We start from the raw sequence: 21,102 nt of genomic DNA, 5'->3' as shown, positions 1-21,102 counted from the left end.
TTTTCACTTAGCTACGAAATGCCACAGACCCTGGCTTCCTGTTTGTCAGCTGGATTGTCTCAGATAAAATTGCTTGACGAGGGTTATGGCTCCATATGCTCAAAGATAGGGTGAAGAAACCTAATGGGAGATTGACGTTAATTTGGTATCTTGGTCTCTTCAATAAGGATGTTTGGCACAGAGGATTCACTCTCATGTTGTCCCAATCCTATGAGACTTTCTTTCTTCTGTGGAACGTAAAAGATATTTAGAAAAATATATTGCTGTTTATTTGTGCAGTTCATCATGGTTTTGGAGCCCATTGAGTTTCATTGTATGCTAAAAAACACTTCTTCAGGTCTTCAAATAATGTTTTTTTTGGTGTGTGTGTTCTGCAGAAGAAATTAATACAGGTTTGGAACAACATAAGGGTGAGTAAATGATGACAGCATTTTCATTTTAGGGTGACCTAACACTTTATTACTCAAATATTGGAATACTGCTGAACCAAGCAGCAGAGTCACACGCTGTACTTTCCCTTTGGTTGTAAGAACGTGGTGATGTAGAAATCAGTGGTAGGGCCTCTGATGAATTGGAAGTGTTTCTTGTCGGTGTTCTTTTCAACAGTGCAACCAGATGGGGCGGCTCTTCCAGTTTTATAACGCATGACCTTTTTCATGCCTCATATCAAACATAAAGCCTGCTTTAAGGGGTGTCAAATAGCCTCTAGGGCCACTCCCATTTCACCTTCTCAAATAAAAGCACTGGCACCACTCAAAAACAAGAACTTCAGAGAGATCTAGTCAGTTGATATGAATTTAGCTTTTCTCTCCTTAAAATAGCATTTCATGTTGGTAAAATCCCCCAAGCTTGCGTTACTCTTGCCACGTCTACGTCAAGTTGATGAAAACCTTTACTCTCTTACCCAGTCTTGCGTTTCCTGTCTCACATAGCTCAAGGTGTAGTCTGATTGTTACTTTGTCAAGGTTTCCCCTCCCCCGCTGCGCTCGCTAGCCAATCGAACAGCTTGGGCTCACCTGAACGTGTTTGCATGTTAGCTCTACCCTTGCAGCTGATTGGTCCCATGCTGAAGTTCTGTTTTACAGCCTGTTTGTCAGTGGTTCCTTGGGGGATGAGTCACAGTGAGAGAGATTTGCTTTGCAGTACTTCTCTTTTTTTTAAGATTACAAGCCGCTGCCATTGCCCTCCCATATTCTGTTCTCATTTTCGCTCTATCTACCACTAAAGTAAGTGGGAGAGGCAGAGGGGCAGGTCAGTGTTCAACACCTTGAACATGCCATTTGATTCGCTTTAGACACACCCTTGGATTATAATTTTTTTTTTTTTTTTTACTCCCGTCAACATAATCTCTCTCCATTTGTTTTTTTTAAGTTTATTTCTTTTTATCTGTCATTTTCCCAAGATTTTGATATGTTTTCCACCGTAACCATGGAGTTTGACATGAAACCGCTGAACCTTTGAGGTTAGTGACCATTTTGTCTGTTTTTGATGTAATAGTATTCACTTCTAAGTCTATTAGCATCAAGTGTCTGTTGTCTGCATTCTTCACTTTGTAAGCATTTTTTGTTGTTTATTACATACCCGTATATGCAATATAGATTGTGTTGATTATGAAGTTACATTGTTTGATTTTTGTTTTTGTTTTTAGGTCAACATTTAAACACTGTATTTATATACAGCCTTCATTACAATACAGCTAAACAATTAAATATCTGTGCATTTGGTTTATTTTTAATAATCACCTATTGGTCGCATGATTGACAGTTATATAATAAATTGCTGCAGATGTGTGCGAAAACAGATTTAGCGCCATTTTCCCTACATGAAAGACCATTTTGCAATCATTCAAATCTAACAAAATGTATTTATTATATTATGTGTGGTTTAAAAGTTTATAGTCACATGTTTTGCATAGTATCATTGACTTATATGGGTACTGAGAATGAGGTAGGCAATCATGTTTTGTAAGTCTATTGACCAAGCCCATACGACGGTTAGAGTGGGTTGCAGTGTCAAATTAATATTTTCGATTTCATCTTTGCCTGTTTTAGCTATATGCTTAAAAAGTTGCCGACGATGCACAATGCATACAAATAACCTTACCGCCAATGTGCTTTTTTCACGTAAGTGATGGTTTTGCTGTTAAAGTGTGTCACTGATTCCATTACGTGGGCTTGTAGATTTCAGTTTGATTTTTAGACTGGCTTATCAGGCCTCAACATTGCCATTAAACCTGGTCTGAATGGTACTCATCCTGTTTTGCTAAAAAAAACTCAGTATTTCATTGATAGGAGAGAGTTAAACAACTCTGTCCCTGAGCACCTATTTTTTGCTCTTTTTTTGTTTTCCTTTTTTAAAATATAATCCTCAAAGAACGTCATTTTGCCTGAGTTTACCACGTGTTATTATGCCTGACACCATACTTACTATAGTAACTTTATGTCATCTCCATGGTATGCGCTGAGACCAGTCTGTAAATAGCAGGGCAACCAGTCTTATAGAGAAAACAGTAATTTATTTTGACATGATTATGTTCAAGCATGTGGCCAAGAGTGATGTTGAAAGAGTTTTATGCAAATGAATATCTTGGCTGAAGTTACAGATGTCACATGGGCATTATTTTGAATGCCCTTTTTTAAGGCAATGCCATTGCTTGTACCATAAAATTCATGTTTTGGTAATACTCCAGTTTACGTTTTCGAGGTCTTTTTAATGCAAGAAAGGTACCAAGTACATTACACTTTTAAAGCATCCTTTCAGTTCAATCAAATTCACATGTGAAAGTGTTTTGGTGGAGGTCAGAAACTTGGACTTCTAGGGAATTTTCCCCAACTCAACACATGCTATGTCATATGACCTCAGGTGTTCATCATGATGTCAGATTTTACTTTAATAGCCTTGTTATCTTGTCAGACCCCGTTAGGCTGGAGATACTAACACCACTCACACCATTATGCCCCCACCCGGCTGTTCCTGATTTGTATTGTAAATGAACCAGGGCACCTGGAGTTGGGTAGTAGTCAAACACAGGCCCCTTTGCTATGGATTGCTTTGTTTGGGGCTTCTCTTAGGGCCTGAGTTTCTGTCACAGTTGGCAGTCACGCTGGTAGTGTCAGGTTGGCTCTTCACATAAAATAGCGTCAACAAGTCCCTGCTTGTAATTGGATCATAAGGTCCTGCTGAGAAGGAGGGGTGGACCAAACTGATCTAGCTGGTCTATCGTAGAGAACAGAAGAGGGCTGGGCTTGAGAAAGAATCTTTGTCCTTGTCCTGTCATAGTATTGTCTGATGGTTTGAGAGCTGTTGCTCCTCATATTGCAGATTATGGATTGTTAGCCTTTCAGTTCTTTCAGTGATTAAGTTTTTGGAATTAGTTATAACATGGTAGATTGTAGAATCTGCCGGATTGGTAGCTAACTGAAGGTTTTGAGGACCTCTCTGAGGTTTCTTCGTTCATGGCACTTCATATTTCAGCTTTAGAGGATTCTTGAACTAGAAAGATCTTAGCGCAGAGATCATAGAGAATGTGCAGCTATCGTCATTGAGCTAGTTTGTCAGTATAACAATACTCTAAGAAATTTTTGTCTTCAGTTTAAATATAATCTTATGTGACCATGACTCCAGTATGCAAAAAAAAAAAGAAGCTATTTATAAGTTTCATAAGATCGCTAAATGTGATAACAATAATTTCGCCGTTGGGTATGTTTGAATTTTTACTCAAAGCAGTAGTGTTCTATTGAAATAGTCTAGGTTGTCATTCCTTTGTCAATATGTTGTTGACTGCTCGGGCAGATTTGCATCATGTTTTCATACTGCTCTCCCCATTTCCAATGAGCAACACACATTTCCAAGATGTGAAATGTGTTGAAACTGTGTTGATTCCTGAAACAAGCTCAGACTGGCATGCCTCGGTTCTCAGGTACTAGATATAGACTACTGACAGATTCGCTATCACAGATGATTACATAATAGATTATTCGGTATCAATTTGAAGAAAATAAGAAAATATATTGAGAAGATCAGTTCTTTTGTGTTTGACTGAAGCAAAGAACTAGAGATAATATTTCTTTTGTCCAAAACATATAACATCATGGTTTAGGAAAGAAAGCGGAACAAATGGTCAGTCAGTTTAGCCAAAAGAAACACATGGTCTTGATATAATAAGGAAGAGTGGCCTGCAATCTCATCTTGGAAATGCCCTTTTGTTGAAGAAGTTAATGACTCCCACCTACCTGCTACCCCCGTTTTGTTTTTGTCTCCAGCTTTGGTGGGCGATGTTCCACTGAAACTGCCCACTGAATGGGTTCTTTCTGTTGTTCTAGAGTTGAGACTGTCCATTACATCCTATTTTCCAGGGCATAGACAATAACGGGTTTTACTTTGGTCATATATAACCAAATAGTATATGCCTTTTATAGTAAGAACAGGAATTGGTTGAGAATCTAGAAGGCATTTCTACAGAAACTTCAGAATCTTTAAGGTCCACAAATATACTAACAGAAGAACATTTCTAAAGTTGAGGACTTTGTTGAAAATTAGAATGGCAAAATGTTTTTTTTTAAACATCAAATCTGTCTTTTTATTATTCAAGCATGTTGGCGTCAAAAAATGAATATCACTTCTCTCATTATCATTGTTGTATCTCACCAGAGATGATCTACACGTCACATGTTCAAAGATGACTGATACCAGACCACTTCCCATGTAAACCACATAATTTAACCTTTTTGCTTGGAGTGTATTCACTAAATTTGTCACAAAAACATCACATAGTCAAGCGTCTCATGACAAAGGGCTAGAAAATAACTAAACAACCAAAATAGCCCATTTAAAGACTGTTTTGAAATCAATCTTATGAAACCATTCATTGCAAACACCGTGTTTTCCAGAACTCCTTTATTTTGTTAAAGCAGTTGCAAGTTCCTCTTTTGATACAAGGGCCTCTGTCTGTTTGTAACCTGCTGTACCGCCACTCTTGAGTCAAGTCAGGTGCCTGGCGTTCTCATTTAAGAGGAATTCCAGGCTCAAAGCGACATGGTTGACATATTCCCATTTGCACCATGCAATAAAAACGTTTATTGCTGACACTAATTTAATGTTGAGTATCGAAGTCCTGGATGCTTGGCTCCAGACATTAAGTTGAATAGTTGTTTTCATCTAGAGCTTTACTTGCACAGGTGTATGTATGTGTATGTTGCTAACAAGTACTTAGGAGATCGACCAGATGAGAACACGTGGTTACCTCCCTTAACTACAGAGAAGGGGCAGCCCCTGTGTCTAATATTCTAGTATGTCTTGTAAACAACGGATACACAGTTCAGACATGTGACTGGTTATCGTCATGACAATTCAGTGCGTTTTGAAGGAACAGCTCAGGGCACATACCAGCCTTAAAATGCAATTACATGCAATTCAGGCTCACAAAGACTCCGAAAAACAAAGAGCTTCACAGTTTCAAAGATGTGAATAGAAGCAACCATTTTGCAAGCGCTAAAGCAACACGTGTGGTGAGCACCTAAGCAAGTATCTAACATTTTAGAGAAACACACGCAGGCTTTGAACAAGCTGTGGGCGGTTGCGTTTGAGAGAACATTAAACCGCAAGTCACAGCTCTAAAAAGACTTGCTAATGAAAATGTGTTAGTTTCTGATGGCTTAATGTGAGTTTTAAAATTAGGATTGTGGTCATGATATAAACTAAGGTTCTTGTGTACAGCATCATATCATCAATGAATGAAGCTCAAGCTGTTGGAAATCTCCAAGCACAGATATTTGTATACATTTTATATTTTCTTTAAGAGATTCTAACGAAATTATTAAAAAAGGCATTTTTGAGGCTAGTATATTGATACAACATTTAAATAACAATGGCTAAGGTTCATGAAAGTTGGTGGTGTAGTGTAATTGGATGGTAAATAGGTCCTAATGTGTCCAGTCTAGGAACACAGCATCCTCAGTTAGTCACACATTACATCAACCAGAGGAAAGTTAACTCACAAATTCTGTAGTTACATCACAAACAATGGGGGTGACCAATATTCTTTTTGTAAAATGACTAAAGTAATCCCTTAAAAACCTGAATATGTGTTTAACTGAGTGAGGTTGGAAGGTGGTTGCAGTAGTGTCATATTTTAGCTGTGGAAAATTGAAATCCCAGAACCCTGGAGACCCATGGAAACTCTACAGACATTTACCACCCCCACATCCAAAAAGTTGTGTTTACGGCATTAATTTAAGGGCAGTTATTGTTTTAATGATTTTAGTATATATACATACATACATACATACATACGTATATATATATATATATATATATATATATATATATATATATATATATATATATATATACATACATACATACATACATACATACATACATACATACATACATACATACATACATACATACATACATACATACATACATACATACATACATACATACATACATACATACATACATACATACATATATATATATATATATATATATATATATATATATATATATATATATATATATATATATATATATATAGCACCTTTTGAGATGACTGTATAAAATAAATCTCATGGAAGTTCTGAATTGCATGTCATTTGGAAACTTTTGTAAGATCTTAAATTAAAAGGCGCTTTACCATGTGACAGTGGTTTTGCCCATGAGGATACCAGTTTGTTTCATTTCAGGCCACATATTGACCTACTTGTTTGAAAAATAACTCTATTCACTGGTCCGTTGAAATGGAAACTTATTTGGTGTGAAATAAAAAAAAAAACCTTCTGGCATAAGCGTTAGAAATTTGAGTTTGTTAAATTTATTATTTGCAATTACAAGACATTAATAGAGAAGTCATCGATCAACAACAATAATTAAAACACTTATATTAGATAATTTCTATTTCAGTATTCTAATATTTATTTGTTTGTATGTTCACAATATATGTACATGCGCTTAATGTTGTACACGTCATATCTTGTTTTCTGGCTTTATTTTTCATGTTTAAATGTCAACTACTCTTGTATCTGTGTCATATCACTTGACATGCTTTAGGTCACCTCACAACCCGTTTCTTAGCAACAGCCACTCCTTGTTTACATTGGCATTGTGAGTCTCATTTAGTGTTCACAGTCCTCAAGAGATATTCTGCCTATTGCATACGCACAAATTCGTGCCTTGTTATTGGTACCTTGTACTGAGCCCAGATGCTGAGAATCAGATTCTGCTGATTTGATGGATAACCATGTTTTCATGAACTACGTTTCACTCGTTTGTTTGTTTTGTAGTTCTCAGCCCACTTCAGGATATTGTCACTATCTGCTTAAGTAGATTTGAGAAGATAACTACTACTTTTTAAGCTCGTTCATTTACAGCCTCCCATATTATTGTTGGCTTTTCTCATCTCGTTGCTATCATGAGCAAACGAAACCCTACAAAGGCTAGCGTTCCTTCTCAAATATTGACCTGAATAAAACCCAACCACCAGCATCTGTATCCCGCCTCCTCACGAATCTGAAAAACAACCACAACAAAATGGCAACACGTGATTCCTCTCCCATCACTGAGCTCTGAAAGTCATTAGAGCTATTCTTTATCACTCCGTTCCTCTCTGGTTTCTTGTATTGAGAGATTTGAATAGAGGGATGGGGGAAGTGGAGCGTTATTTTATTGTGATGTGTTTTTATTGTGGTGGTGTTTGCTTTGTCCTTTTATTTTTGTAGGTTATGAGCTGCACAGGTAAAGCCCAGGCACACATTCACAACAGCTCATGCAAACATTTCCAGCACTAAATGAGTACCGTATCAAGAGTACATGGTGTCCATGTAATTAAGAAAATGATTGATGTATGCAATATAGCTCATAACATTGAGAACACAATTCTGGTTCAGCACCTGAAAATGTCACTTTTGCAACAGTAGCTGGAGAGTTGGATCATTGGTTGAAAAATGATATGCGATTAGGCTGCAGTCAGTAGTTGGTAAAAAGAGAGGTCCTCCTGTACACCCTCCCCATGGGTTTTATTAGCCAGCATGGATCTGAAAGCTGTCTAAACATATCACTTACAGTACTGTGTCAGCCTCGATCTCGCAGAATAATTACAGCTTGTATTACCACATTTAAATTGAAGGGCCTTATGAACAATATCACAACATGTTGGTAAGAGAAATAAGTTTGGAAGTTTAATAAACCAGTGCTTTTTTCGTCTGGTTAGATTATGTGTTAATTTCAGACCTGGGTATATACTGGGTCTCATTTCATAATGAAGAGTCTGTTAAGTCCCAGTTATTTCTTAGCGTGTTTATTACTGACGTTTATTAGTCTGCAGCTTTATCCCATTTAACTGATATGTAATCACTTTATGGAAATGTAAGTGACCTCCTTTCATGTTGCAGCCCGTCTTACATACTGTCATAGCCGAGACAACATGACGTGAAAACTACGCCACATATTGCACAAAGGCAAAACTTACACAACTTATGATAAATGCTATGAATGTCTTTTATTTTGGGCCAATTGTGTTAGCCATAAAGTATTTTACGATGCATTATATTCAAGGAGTGCCAGTGCAGCTTTTGGCCATGTGGACAACTCACACAGTTTGTGTCCAGACCTGTTTGGAATGCTATTTCAATTTAAAAGCCAGCTTCAGTTTCTTTCTATCCCTAGCTTGTAGATGTTTAGCTATGATTTCAGACAAGTGATTTCATTCTCATGTATGTATGTATTTTTGTTCTGCAAGTCCTTGAGTGCCTAGAAAGGAACTTAAAGTATTCTACAGTGCAGTTAGTTTCTCTTTCACTGACAGTGAGGTATAAAGTAAACTTTGAATTCTACTGCTTTACAGTGAGCAAAAACCTTGTGATGCTTAGGGGCTTTTCCAAGGTAGAATGCAAGCCGTGTCATGACTGTCATCACTGGCTGTTTAGGGTTCCCAGAATTTTATTTCGAAGTGTGGGGGTGCAAGGCAGGCGTGTTTTGCTGTTGTATTCAGGGTACATTTTTCCCCTCCTTGTGCAGACATATGCTGTGACATGTCGGTATTGGTATGAGTGTAAACACATCGGAGATGGGTGAGTCAAGATGGCGGGGGTGGCGCTATTTCACAACATTGCATATGTCGCCATAGACAAAAGCATGATAAAAACAGTCTCAGGAGAGCTGGAACATCCCCATTTATCAAAGGCAGCATTATCAGTGAACGAGCCTTGATTTCTGCCAGGCGCAGCAGTACTGGCATTGAGTCAGTGTGTATATTGAAGTTAGTTGACTTTTATTCACCCAAGTGTGAGAGATATGTTGTTTTAGAAACTGAATAATTTATAGAGTAAAACAGGATGAGCTTTTTAGCAAAGATTGGGGTTTTATGCTGTATGTGTTACAGGTTTTACAGAATATAAACATGGTCAGATGATTGTGAGTCAGATGGAGGTTCATATGCTTGAGTTTGCAGTCAGTATTAGACTGAAAGCCCTGAGCTTCTCCAGTCTTGTCACGCTCTGAATTGTTCCTGTGTATAAGTCAAAACATTTTATCTTGTACCGAAATATCTGAAATGTTTTTCGTATTGCAGCTGGAGGCAGCGCAGAGACTGTGCAAAGATCCTAACAAATAAGTTATGGAAGGTTCTTCAGCCAGCACGTTATATTGAAACCGCTGTGCATGCAGTCAGCACTATTAATTTACCATAATATATCGTTTTCCCAATCAAAAACCTAATATTAGATTTTTTTTTATTGGCATTACTATGTTATTTTAAGTTTTGTTTGCTTATTTTCTCCATTTGTCTATTATCAGCCATAACATGAAAATAATTATCCAATTGGTGGTACTGAACAGAATTTTAACATCAGCGAATCCCAAATATCATTCCAATGCCACTACACCATTTCGCAAGTACTGGCAGTTGTTGGTGACAGAATTTAGAAATGGATAACTTTTACATTTTGGGCCTCGAAGTTTGAAGTGCAACACAAACGTTTGTCTTTGTTAGCCCCTGTGGCAATTTCCTGTCCTGTTTTCACAAGTCTGACGTGTCTTCCTATCTGTGGTGTGCGGCCTGTTGCCACATAGTAGAAACAGATCACAAGGAAGAACATTTTTAACATTTTGTAGCACATACCATGTGCCTTTTAAGAGGTCCATCAGTTGGGGTCAGCTCGCAGCTGGTAAGATACATTCTGCTTACATTTTTAAACATCAGCCCTTCTCTTGCCCATCAGCATCTGTACAAATGCCTGAGGACACAACATTCACATAGAGGAAATAGCTAAGCGTTTAGTAGCAGGAGATGAACCCTGAGAGTGAGATGTGCGAGAGAGGAAGTGAGTAAGGGTGCACCAAGTTCTGTTCCTCATGTTGTTTTCTCAGTAATTAACCTCAGTCTACAACACCCATACTACATGGAAGTTGGTTTCTCTTTTGACTTAAAGTCATTAAATGTATGTATTTTTGAATCATGAGCTTGGTGTTGTGTTTGTGAGGTCTTGATTTGATGATTTTAGTTGATAATATCATGTTTGATTGTGTGTGGTGGTTTTAGCACAGTAGAATGATATCTGAGATGATATCTGGGATGATAAGTGAAGCTTTTTGAAGGTGTCTGAAGATGCGTTTTTAGAATTCTGAGAAGCAGACTTGTTTTGTTCTTCTCAGAAGCAAACCACTGAAGTGTGGCATGATCTAAGAGTGATGAAGAGGGGGTTCCGTGTAAAAGTAGGGGGCATTTAGAATCTTTTTTTTTTTTTTTTTTTTTTTGCGAGAAAATATACCAATTGTGTGTAGGATGTTTGCCATGCTGGTATTGTTAATACAAAATGATTATTTTATTTTACATTTTCTAATAATGGTTACCAACTAAATAGAAATATATGTCATTCGAACATGTCGAAAACACAAAGTGAGAAATACTAAGTCTAAGAGGAAGGGGAAGAAGTTTCCACTCTCAAAATGAGAGAGAAGTGTTCACTTGTTTGTGGTCTAACAGTCAGGAAGTAGCAGAAAACCCACTGCTCAGTGATGCATTTCCTGTCACTGCAAGATTCACAGGTCAGTTGTGGCTGTTCTCTTTCCTTTTGCATTTAATTTTCGTTAGTTTGTAGGGCTCCTTTACTGTGGCTTAAAGTTTGACCAACTGCTAACTAATTTCATGGGGAGGTTGTATAATATTACGCAGTTAAACATCCTAACTTGTAGCACAAGCTAAACTGGATAAAAGGAGGTTGTCTGACATTTTAAATTCAGTTGAAATCGTCTTAAAATTGTTTGGAAAACCATCAATCACATTTCCATAAGGGTGGATGCTCTCTGTCATCTTCTCAAACAAGTTTCATCTAGCAAATTTGAACAAAACTGGTTTTTAAAAAAAGTGTCTTTTGACCCTAATGTGTTTAGTGGCAGGGATGTTGCCCTAAGCAGGCCTCAGTCTCTCCTGTCTAACCTTTAATGTTTGGAGAGCTGAGCTCCAGGCTCAAAGATAACCGCTCCTGTCTCAGATGGGTGTGGGCCCCTAGACTTTTTCTAGCACCTCGAGGCGTAGTGGAAAAGTACAAGACTTGCGAGATGAGATTAAATTTGCTTCATCTTCTGCAAAGGTAGCAAAAGGTAAAGCGTTTCTTCTCTCTCGGTTTTAGCGGTTCTCGAAGCAATGTGTTTGTCTCTCTCCCCCCTTCATTTTTCTTTTGCTTTCACCCACCTTCCTTCACAAAGGTTGCTCTAGTTTTTAAAATGGCCTTTTTTTTAAAAATCTTACCTCGCTTATGATTTTATCCTCAAAACACTTTTTTTTTCAAATCTGTATAAGATACACACTGAATTGTCGACTACTGTGGCAGAAGCTGCTAAGTGGTGGTGTCGTTGTAGACTGATTTGGCAGTGGGAGTTACTTGTATGCTAGTCTCATTAATTGCAGTCTCTTGTTCTGTTGAATTAGCAAACATTCGCCTCACAGGTCCTTGACCTTTCTCCCTAATGTATAATGCACTCTTCTCCACTTCTGTGACCAACAAAGGGGTGTGTGATGGTGATACTTTCGCATCACTTGAAGAGGAAGGGAAAGAAAAGATAGCTTAGTTTTTGCCGCAGTCTTTCTGCAGTACTCATTTGGTACCTTGGCTTTTTTTTCTGACAAGTGGCTGGTTTTGGACGTGCATATTCAGACGCTCATCCATAATTGCACACATGCTTGGCTAAAGAACATCTGCGGTAATGCGAGTGCGTATGTGAACAGTCTGATGCACTTTTTGGTAATAATAGTCCTCCTGGTGAGATATAAATGTGTATAGTGTTGGTTGCAACTAATTTGACTTTCAACACATTGGACAATAAATTGTAAAATGTAGCATTGTTTTAATGTTGGCAATTTAATTTGTTAATATTTATTTACACAGTGGTTTCAATATTTTTTGAGCACCAAATGTTTTCTAAAGGATCATGTGAAGCTGAAGACTGAAATAATGGCTGCTGAAAATTCAGCTTTGCCGTCACATGAATGAATTATTTTAAATTATGTTAAAGTATCAATCAGTTATTTTAAATTATTATAATATTTCACAATATTTCTTTTTTTGACTGTATTTTTGATCAAACATAGTATGCAGCCTTAGTGAACATGAGGAAAAATCTTATCCATGGCCAAATATTTGAACAGTAGTGTGTATAAATATTTAATCTTTCAAAAGAAGAGTGTTAGCATATTAGTCAAAATTGTTACTTTTAACAATTTAAAATTTGATAAAATTGGTATCACTTTGACATGAAGCAGCAGCTGGATGGTAGCTTCTGTCAGGGCTGCTTAAACGATCGTGACCATATTATAGTTGAAGAGATGAGTTTGTCCACATCCCTCTGACGGCCCTAAATCCATTATCGCAGCATTACAGGACTTTACTTGAGATGAAGCTCATATCCTGACAGGAACTAAGCTAAAAACACCCATGTTGTGCTGAGTCAAGCAGATGACCCTGTTGCTTTGTTCTCCATATTGATTGAAGGGTGGGAACAAGCCTTGAGTTGTCTCACAAGACAAGCATAAATGTTCACTAGCTCACTGGAGGGGTTTTCATGTCATATTTATATGGTGGAGCCAGGGTTGTGGAGTGTGGTTTTTTTGCTGAAACGCTCGAGACTGGCATGTTCCGAAATGCCAGGAATGCCAGTCCTCCTTCCTGACCGAGCAGATTCCTCTCGCTTTCCCTGAGTCAGTATCTCTCCAAAAGCACTAGTATCCCAAACTATTTTGAGTGGCACTCTAGACAAGTTTTTCTCAGATGCATTGACATCATAATTGCCATGACATCACTCCCCATCTAGAGATGTAACTAGAGATGACTTCGCCCTCTCCAAAACCTCCATCTCCATCCATCCCTGTGACATCATCAGAATATGGCAACAATGATCATACCACATCTTGAATCCATGAGCATTCCCTTCAAACCACTCGCCTATGTGAGTTGATCATTCATGTTTGGATTCGCTTGCTCTGTGATTAAATTCCATTGCAGGGTGACTCATGGCTTAGACATTTGGTTGGCTTAAATTACCTCCTTTCATGGTCAACACTGAGCTCAGCTGAGGACTCTACGGGGGCGGGTGGGTCGACAGGGTCAACAGGGTACGATGTATTTGTTCCCTTAAAACTGGCTATTCCATTTAACATTTTAGTCAGTGTCTTGCTATATCTTTACGTGTTTTGACAATACAGACAAGGCACTTTGCCAGATCCATACCAGCTGCTGCATCAGGACAATTAGAGACTTGAACGGATGTTTTTCATGTACACTTCATAGTTTTACCTTGCTTGCTGAGCGTTTGTTCTTGACAGACCTCAGCCATGGAGTGATTCCATGCGAGCCCCACCCTGGAGAGCGTTTGCTTACTGAAGTCTTGAGTAATGAGTAACAGTCCATCCCTCTTGGCGCCTCTGGATGACGTGTGGCAGGCCCTTGTTTTGGCCCATTAGCATGTGCATGTGTTGGGACAAGGCAAGTGTTGTCACATTCACTTGCATCATTCCCAGGCCCTAGATCACTCGCCATGTGCCCGGCACGAGGTCTCGTTATTTACCGCTGGGAATCAGCATGGAGAGCAGCATGATGCTTGCAATCACAGATTTGCATGATTTTGCTCCCCACCAGGCTCATCTCTCTGTGTGAAATGTTTCCATCAATCCCATATCACGCTTTCATTTGCCTGCACATCACCGTCAAATGGTGTGAATGACTTCATTACCCAATAGCAGGGCTGAAGACCATGGCAAGATTGTCTAATAGAATTTCAAGCTGCGAGCTTTGGCTGCGGCGTACACAGCTGCAGTTTGAGGTACAGAGAGCTTTTTGAATTGAAAAGAAGAACTGAGAATGACATGAGGCCATTTTGAGCTAGTTTGTAAAGGAGGAGGCAGAACTCAGCCATGCTCTCACTTGGCGACTCCTGACCCCTGTTTAACGCTACAGAGACCTCATGGGCGAGTGCTTTCCCAGACTGCAGAGGTAGGCATGACCCACTCTGTGTGTGGTCTTATTTTGCCAGGGGTATCACTGTAGTTGTGATTATCATTTCTAGCACTGTTGATGCTACAGATATGGGCAATACCACAAATTGTGTGGTTTATTGAGAAAAAGTGTACTTTTTTTTTTTTTTATATAAAATGCTCTTAAATACACCATAGATTTACTTTAGACATCTGAGCATCCAGAAAAAAATAATAATAAAGGGATATATGATGCATCAGCTGATTAGATAATACATATATATGTTTTTTACTTATTGTAATGGGTCTACACTACCGTTCAAATGTTTTATTTAGCAAGGGTGCATTAAATTGGTCAAAGGTGATGGTAAAGGCATGGTAATGTTACGAAAGATTTCCATTTCAAAGAAGTGCTATTCTTTTGAACTTTCTATGCATCAAAGAATTATCAAAGTTTTCACAAAACTATTAAACGCAACTGTTTTCAGCATTTATAATAACAAAAAATGTTTGTTGAGCATCAATTAAGCATATTAGACCGATTTCTGAAGGATCATGACATGTGACTGCTGAAAATTGTTATAAATTATAGATATTTTTTTATATATTAAAATAGAAAACAGTTACAAATAGTAATAATATTCACCAGTATATTACTATTTTAACTGTAGAGACTTCTAGAATTGTAATCTTTTTTAATATACCCTACCAGATCATCAAAAAGACTTGATAAACGGCTCTTTTGATTTGACGTAAACCCCTAGCAACCATCTAGAATGACCTAGCAACCACGTGGCAACTCCAAGAGAATTGTGGAGGCAAGAAAATAAATATTTGTTTCAAAAAGCTTGTCTTGACCAAAGCAGGGAGAGGGAACCTTCAGCAGGGTGCTCCAGATGTTGGCCCCATGCTGTGGGAAGGGAGGCAGGGCCGAAGGGCTCTTGGGGGGCGCCGTCTGGTTAGTGGTAATAATAGGCTGGGCCTGTCTGGCATACCTCGTCCTGTTCCACACTCTGCTGGAGAGACGAGGCCGCATGTTGAGTAAGGGAATCAAGTTGTTACAGGGGTTTTGGGCACAGTCCGAACTAAACAGAACATTTGTTTGACCTCCCTGCTAACCACACAGCCCTATCTTTCTTATTCTCTTTATCTGCCCCCATTATACCCTTTACCCACCCACCAAAGCAGCCCTAACCCCCCAGACACCATTCAACCTGGTATGCACTTGTTGACACGCACACTGTCCTTTCAGAGCAAACAAGCCCCACCCTGCCACAGAGGAGACATGGGCTACTCCGCTGTCATTTTACACCCCCTTCAGTGGTTTGGCCAAACCACCTCTCCTCTCCCCACTGCCCTCGTTTAATCTTTAACCAGACTGCCGGCCCTCCTGTTCCTCATTGCCGCCTCAGGGCCAGACACAGGGTACTCTTTTCTCTCAACAGCCTATGATTCTTGTGTTTTTGAGTTTCTGTAGTTTAGCTGGCTCCAGTGTGAGGAGTGGATGTGGACTTTGGATGAGGGAGTGTTTTGTGACGTTGTTTTCTTTTTTTTTTTTTTTACTCAAGTGACTGATAACCAGCCTTGTTTACAGTACCCGTTTGATCAGGCTGGCTGATCTCATATCCTGTGGCAGTCCATGCCCCTCCCCCCACACTGCCACTGAAGAGGTTCACTTATTACATCTGAACCTTGACGAATTAAACCAGGCATTCAAAATGACAGTAGAGTAGACCAGCGGTCTCATAGCTTTTGTTGATTTATGTATATATGGATTTATATATATATATATATATATATATATATATATATATATATATATATATATATATAATTTTAAATAATGTTTAAAAAATAAATGTAATATTATTTTAATTATCAGCGACATATAGTTATAATTTATTTAAGTATTTCATTTTAATTATTGTATTTTAAATATATATATATATATATATATATATATATATATATATATATATTTATTTATTTATTTATTTATTTATTTATTTATTTATTAAATGAATGATAACTGAATACTGAACTGAAAACACTTGATATATTGTTTACCCTTAGGGAATAGAGAGTGACAGAGCAATTCAACAGTTGTATTGTTGTGATCTAGGGGGGTAAACTGGAGTCAAAGTGAGAAAAAGTTAAGTGGCCACTGATGAATTTTGCTGGGAAGTGGATTGTGTTTTCCATTCGCCTATTTTCATTATGCCTGGCCAGACATTCTCAGAGTATGACTTTGTGGCAGCTTTGCACGTTTGAAGCCAAGAATGGGATTGGTGAGTAGAAAGTCTCTCCAGCAGTGAGCGAATGATTCATATAGAGTCAGAAAATTAGCTCCTTGCCTCAGTCCCAACGGTACCATCTCTGGCTCGCCCGCCCATCCCAGCCCTCTCTCTCTCTCTCTCTCTCTCTCTCTCTCTCTCTCTCTCTCTCTCTCTCTGATGATGTGACACAGCCCATTTTGCACAGTCGCAGTTTCCTAATGTTTCTTTTCCTCTGTTTCTCTCTTGAAGGTTTAGATGCCCCAGACCCAGTTGGAGTGAGAAGAATCCTCCTCCATCACGCAGTCCTCCACCACTCTGTCCGTCATCTGGAGAGAGAAAAAAAACAAAAAACAGAAGCTTGCAGGGCCAAAAAAGGGAACTCTGTTTTTGCCTAACAGTGCCTCTCATTTTGTGAAAGCAGCAGATTTACCTCAGCAGTGTTCCTGTCTCAGAGAGCTTCCTGTGCCCTGGGGAGTGTGTGGAGGGGTAGGAACCCTTCGCCTGTCAACCCGTGTCCTACCCTTTCTCTCCCTACAACACCATGACCACTGTGGTCCAGTCCAGCGAGCTTGTCTTTGAGTTTGCCAGTAATGGGATGGATGAAATCAATCAGGTACATCACAGTCACATGTTGTTTTCTGTCTGATCAGACTACGAACCGCCCTTCATTGTTGACCTGAAAACCATAAAAACAACAGAAAAGGAGTGCAAGGTCTCTTTGTAATAAGGCACATAAACTTGTAGTTTCTTTATGTTTAGGTCGTGTCTTTGTCCTTACAACTTCACAGGCCAGGTCTCAAGAAGGGGATATGGATTTTTGGAGGTGTCGGGCATGAAGGGAAGGGAGGGAGGAAGGTGGAAAATTAAGAGTGCATGGAGAGGGTTGAGAGATGACTGTGTGGGTTGCTGGCATGGCGCAGATGGAAAGACTGAGATGTAGGAATAGCCAGTCAGTATGAACTCAGTTTGTTTGTATTCTTTTATGAAAATCTGGTTGGGAATAAAGTTAGAATTTGAGCCTCGGGAAGCCTAATTATTTTACATACAGTGAACTACAAAACGTATCTGAACACTTTTATTTTATTGCATTTTAAATGCATTATTGAATATTATTGCACAAGATACAATATATCAAATAAAGAGGCATCTGCAAACAAATGCTGCTGGAGCTATTTTAGAGCTTCACATTTCTGAGCCACTTTTTAAACTATTTTTTACCGACTGGTGCTGAGGTCACTGTTCGAAGTCAAGCTGTGCTTTAAGTCATGTCCGTTCTCTTGAAGTTCTCACAGTAATCGTGTTCCGCAAAGCTTGATGAACAGGAAACAGCCAATGTCTTTGAACAATATACATGTGGTAAGATTTTTTTGTGTTTTTGAAAGAAGTCTCTTACACTCATCAAGGTTGCATTTATTCAATCAAACATACATACACCATTGCACTCCAGTCTTCAGTGTCATTTGATCCTTCAGAAGTCATTCTAATTTGCTGATTTTTGGTGTCAAGATGCATTTCTTATTATTAAGGTTGCTTAAAGTTTTTGTGCTGTTTATCATGGAAACTGATAATTTTTTTTCTTTGATAAATCAAAAGTTTAAAAACAACATGAATCATTTAAATATGATTGATTTGTGTCCTTATTGATTTAAAAGTACTAATTAAAAAGAAAAAAAAAGTATGTATCAATCAATATTTGGAAACCCAAAAAAAGTTTTTCGTGATGTGCTTGTGCTACATTTTTTTTCATAATTTCTGCACATACATTCATACAATTTTAATTATGCACATACTTTTTAGGCCACTCTAGAGTATGTGCGGATACAAGCATGCTGTCATGCTTTTGTGTTTTGGTTTGTTCTGTGTATATTCTGTCTTGAGTTCAGATGACTCCAGAATTCTGATCTTCATCAAGTGTGTTTGTACAGTCATGTGAATGGCTCAGGTGCGACAGGTCTACTATCGAATCCCATGCCTCGTCTCTTACAGACTGAAAGAATACTGAAAGCTAGATTCAGGCCTAACCTGCTCAACTTGTTGCAGCGTAGGAGACAAGTCCTGTTCCACCAAGAAATCTACTATTGTTTTGAAATGACACTGGCTTCTACGTCACTCCCTAAATCCCCCCACTCTATTAGCACACCATCATAAATAAGCTCTACCAGTCGCCGGACAGTCTTCAGATATCTTTTGTCACCCACTTATAATAATAGAGTTGCTTTTTGGTAGACTGTGCAAAACAGACCTTGATGCTTCTCACTGCTTGTGCAGGGCTGTGAAATGTGTCTAGCTGCTTGTGTGGATTGTAATGATTAGCTGTGCTGCACCTAGAGTCAATAATTACTCCCATAATTCAAGTCGTGAGTGAAATTATATTAAGCCACCATGTCCGAGTTGTCACTGAGTGCACATACTTACACTGATTATCTCATTAACCTAATATAGCATAACATCTTACAAACGTCTGCTAAAGATTGCAAACTTTAGAAGCAAAAAAAAAAAAAAAAAAAAAACTGGCACAGCTAATCACTCGGTATGTAAACACCTTTACTTGTATTCTAGTTCAGTATGCGCATGTCTCATGTGAATTACTGTTGATGTCAAAACAAAAGAATTTCTGCATGAACAGGGTTTTCTTGCATCATCAGGTTTTCAGAATGGGCTGATCTGTAAATTATTGTGCATGTAAGCTTAATTATTTGTAGGGTTGTATAAAGTAGGGATGCACATGTAATAATTTTAGAGACTGAGTGCAAATATTGCCTCTTGAATTTGGTTCTCACTGATACTGATACTTGTATTTTTAGTAATGCTCTAAATTAGTAATGCTCTAATTTTTCAATGAGACTATAATTTGAGGGAGGTATTTCAAAATTGAATAAACCTTTAATTCCACTAGTGATTATATCAAATACAGGATTCTACTGATTGTCATAGTATTTTAAAGTTAAAATACATGATTAACACTTTCTTCAATTATTTTTTAAAGCATTAAAATATATTGGGTGAGAGATACCAGACATAGGAATCGTATCAGTTGGCATAATTAGTTTAGTAAACACGGACAACTCCTACTTAAAACATTTTGTTTATAAAAACCTAGAGCTTTTGTTTACTGTAATCAAACATCTCACTGCTACTGTATAAACAAGCATAACTATAATAAATAGACAGTAAAGACATTTATAATATTACAAAAGATTTTTTATTTAAAATGAATAGTGTTCTTTTGTGCACTTTATATTCATCAATTCTGAAAAGAAAAAAGAAAAAAAGAATCATGGTTTGCAAAAAAATGTAAGCAACAAAATTATTGATAATAATAAGAAAAGTCTCTTGACTACCAAATCAGAATATTAGAATAATTTCTGAAAGATTCACAAAATCACTATATCAAAGCATTTTTACTTGAATGTTATCATGGTATCAACTGTATTGGTGCATCCACACAGCATATGAATACAGCTTTTCTGTATTTTCTATAGTGGTCAAAAGACTAATTACTTATTGCTAAAAACCTGTCGCATGACGCCTGCTTAGTTCACAGCGTTTGAAAATCATCCAAGAACTTGTCTCCGACATTGCAAATGATGGTCTTAGTCAGATGCAGTCAGTGGGTTAGTATCACGGCTGATGTCAGGTAAAGCAGAAGAAAGTGTAACTGTGGAACACACCTCATGCTATCGGCTTTATGCATACAGTAGGAACACGGAACTCAGCTATGCAAATGAACGATCTTTATCTGCTGTTTCCCTTTTAGAAATGTGGTTGATTATTGTGGGGGGAAAAAGGGATGTTACAGGTTTATGGCAGTCTTTACTTTTTTTTTACTAATGTGCAAGACTGAGACATTGGCATTTGAAGAGCAGTGTTAGTATTCTGATCTTACATTTATGAGGACAGAGCTGTTCAGCTGATTTTTATGGCATGTTTATTACATCATAAATTGGTCTGATGACAAATAGCATGGATTTTATGCAAGAAATTCTGAATTTTAACTTTGTATAGACTCATACAGATATATTCTGCTATTTTTTTTATTGACTTGGCAGGCAGTACAAGAGAGAATATGTAAACCGTTTTTTTGCATAATCCTGATATCTGATGTCTGTAGTTCCCCAGTATGGCAGGACGTGAGGGAGGACATGGACAGATGCACAGAACAAGACTAAGTTTCCTGCTTACTGAGCAGTCAGGGCTTGTGACATTCACAGAGTGCCTGTCTAGCCAAGTTAAAACTCTTCTCTTAGTAGACAGATGAAAGATGCACATTGAAATTTATTCACATTTATTTGATGTACACAACTCTTTAAATGTTTGGGGTCAGTAAGTTTCTTTTTGTATACTTTTATTGAGTAAGGA

At 38.0% G+C, this 21,102-nt stretch overlaps 1 protein-coding gene across 5 annotated transcripts in view; it reads left to right on the top strand.

Annotated features, from left to right (window-relative positions):
* Window positions 1-21,102, top strand: part of LOC128027471 (ETS-related transcription factor Elf-1) — a 36,577-nt gene that overhangs the window by 7,327 nt on the left and 8,148 nt on the right. The window contains exons 1-3 of one of the 5 annotated variants that reach the window (XM_052615126.1): window positions 1,183-1,251; window positions 1,403-1,462; window positions 16,993-17,356. In XM_052615126.1, coding sequence (XP_052471086.1) covers window positions 17,285-17,356 — 72 coding nt within the window. In that variant the 5' untranslated portion in view covers window positions 1,183-1,251; window positions 1,403-1,462; window positions 16,993-17,284. Of the gene's footprint in view, window positions 1-1,152; window positions 1,463-10,032; window positions 10,167-16,992; window positions 17,357-21,102 lie in introns of those variants that run through there. The other 4 variants (XM_052615128.1, XM_052615129.1, XM_052615127.1 and 1 more) reach the window with 4 other exon arrangements.

This window comes from Carassius gibelio, chromosome A14 (assembly GCF_023724105.1).
Source record: "Carassius gibelio isolate Cgi1373 ecotype wild population from Czech Republic chromosome A14, carGib1.2-hapl.c, whole genome shotgun sequence".
NCBI classification, from domain to species: Eukaryota; Metazoa; Chordata; class Actinopteri; order Cypriniformes; family Cyprinidae; genus Carassius; species Carassius gibelio.
This window is presented reverse-complemented; position numbering and strand designations above follow the sequence as displayed.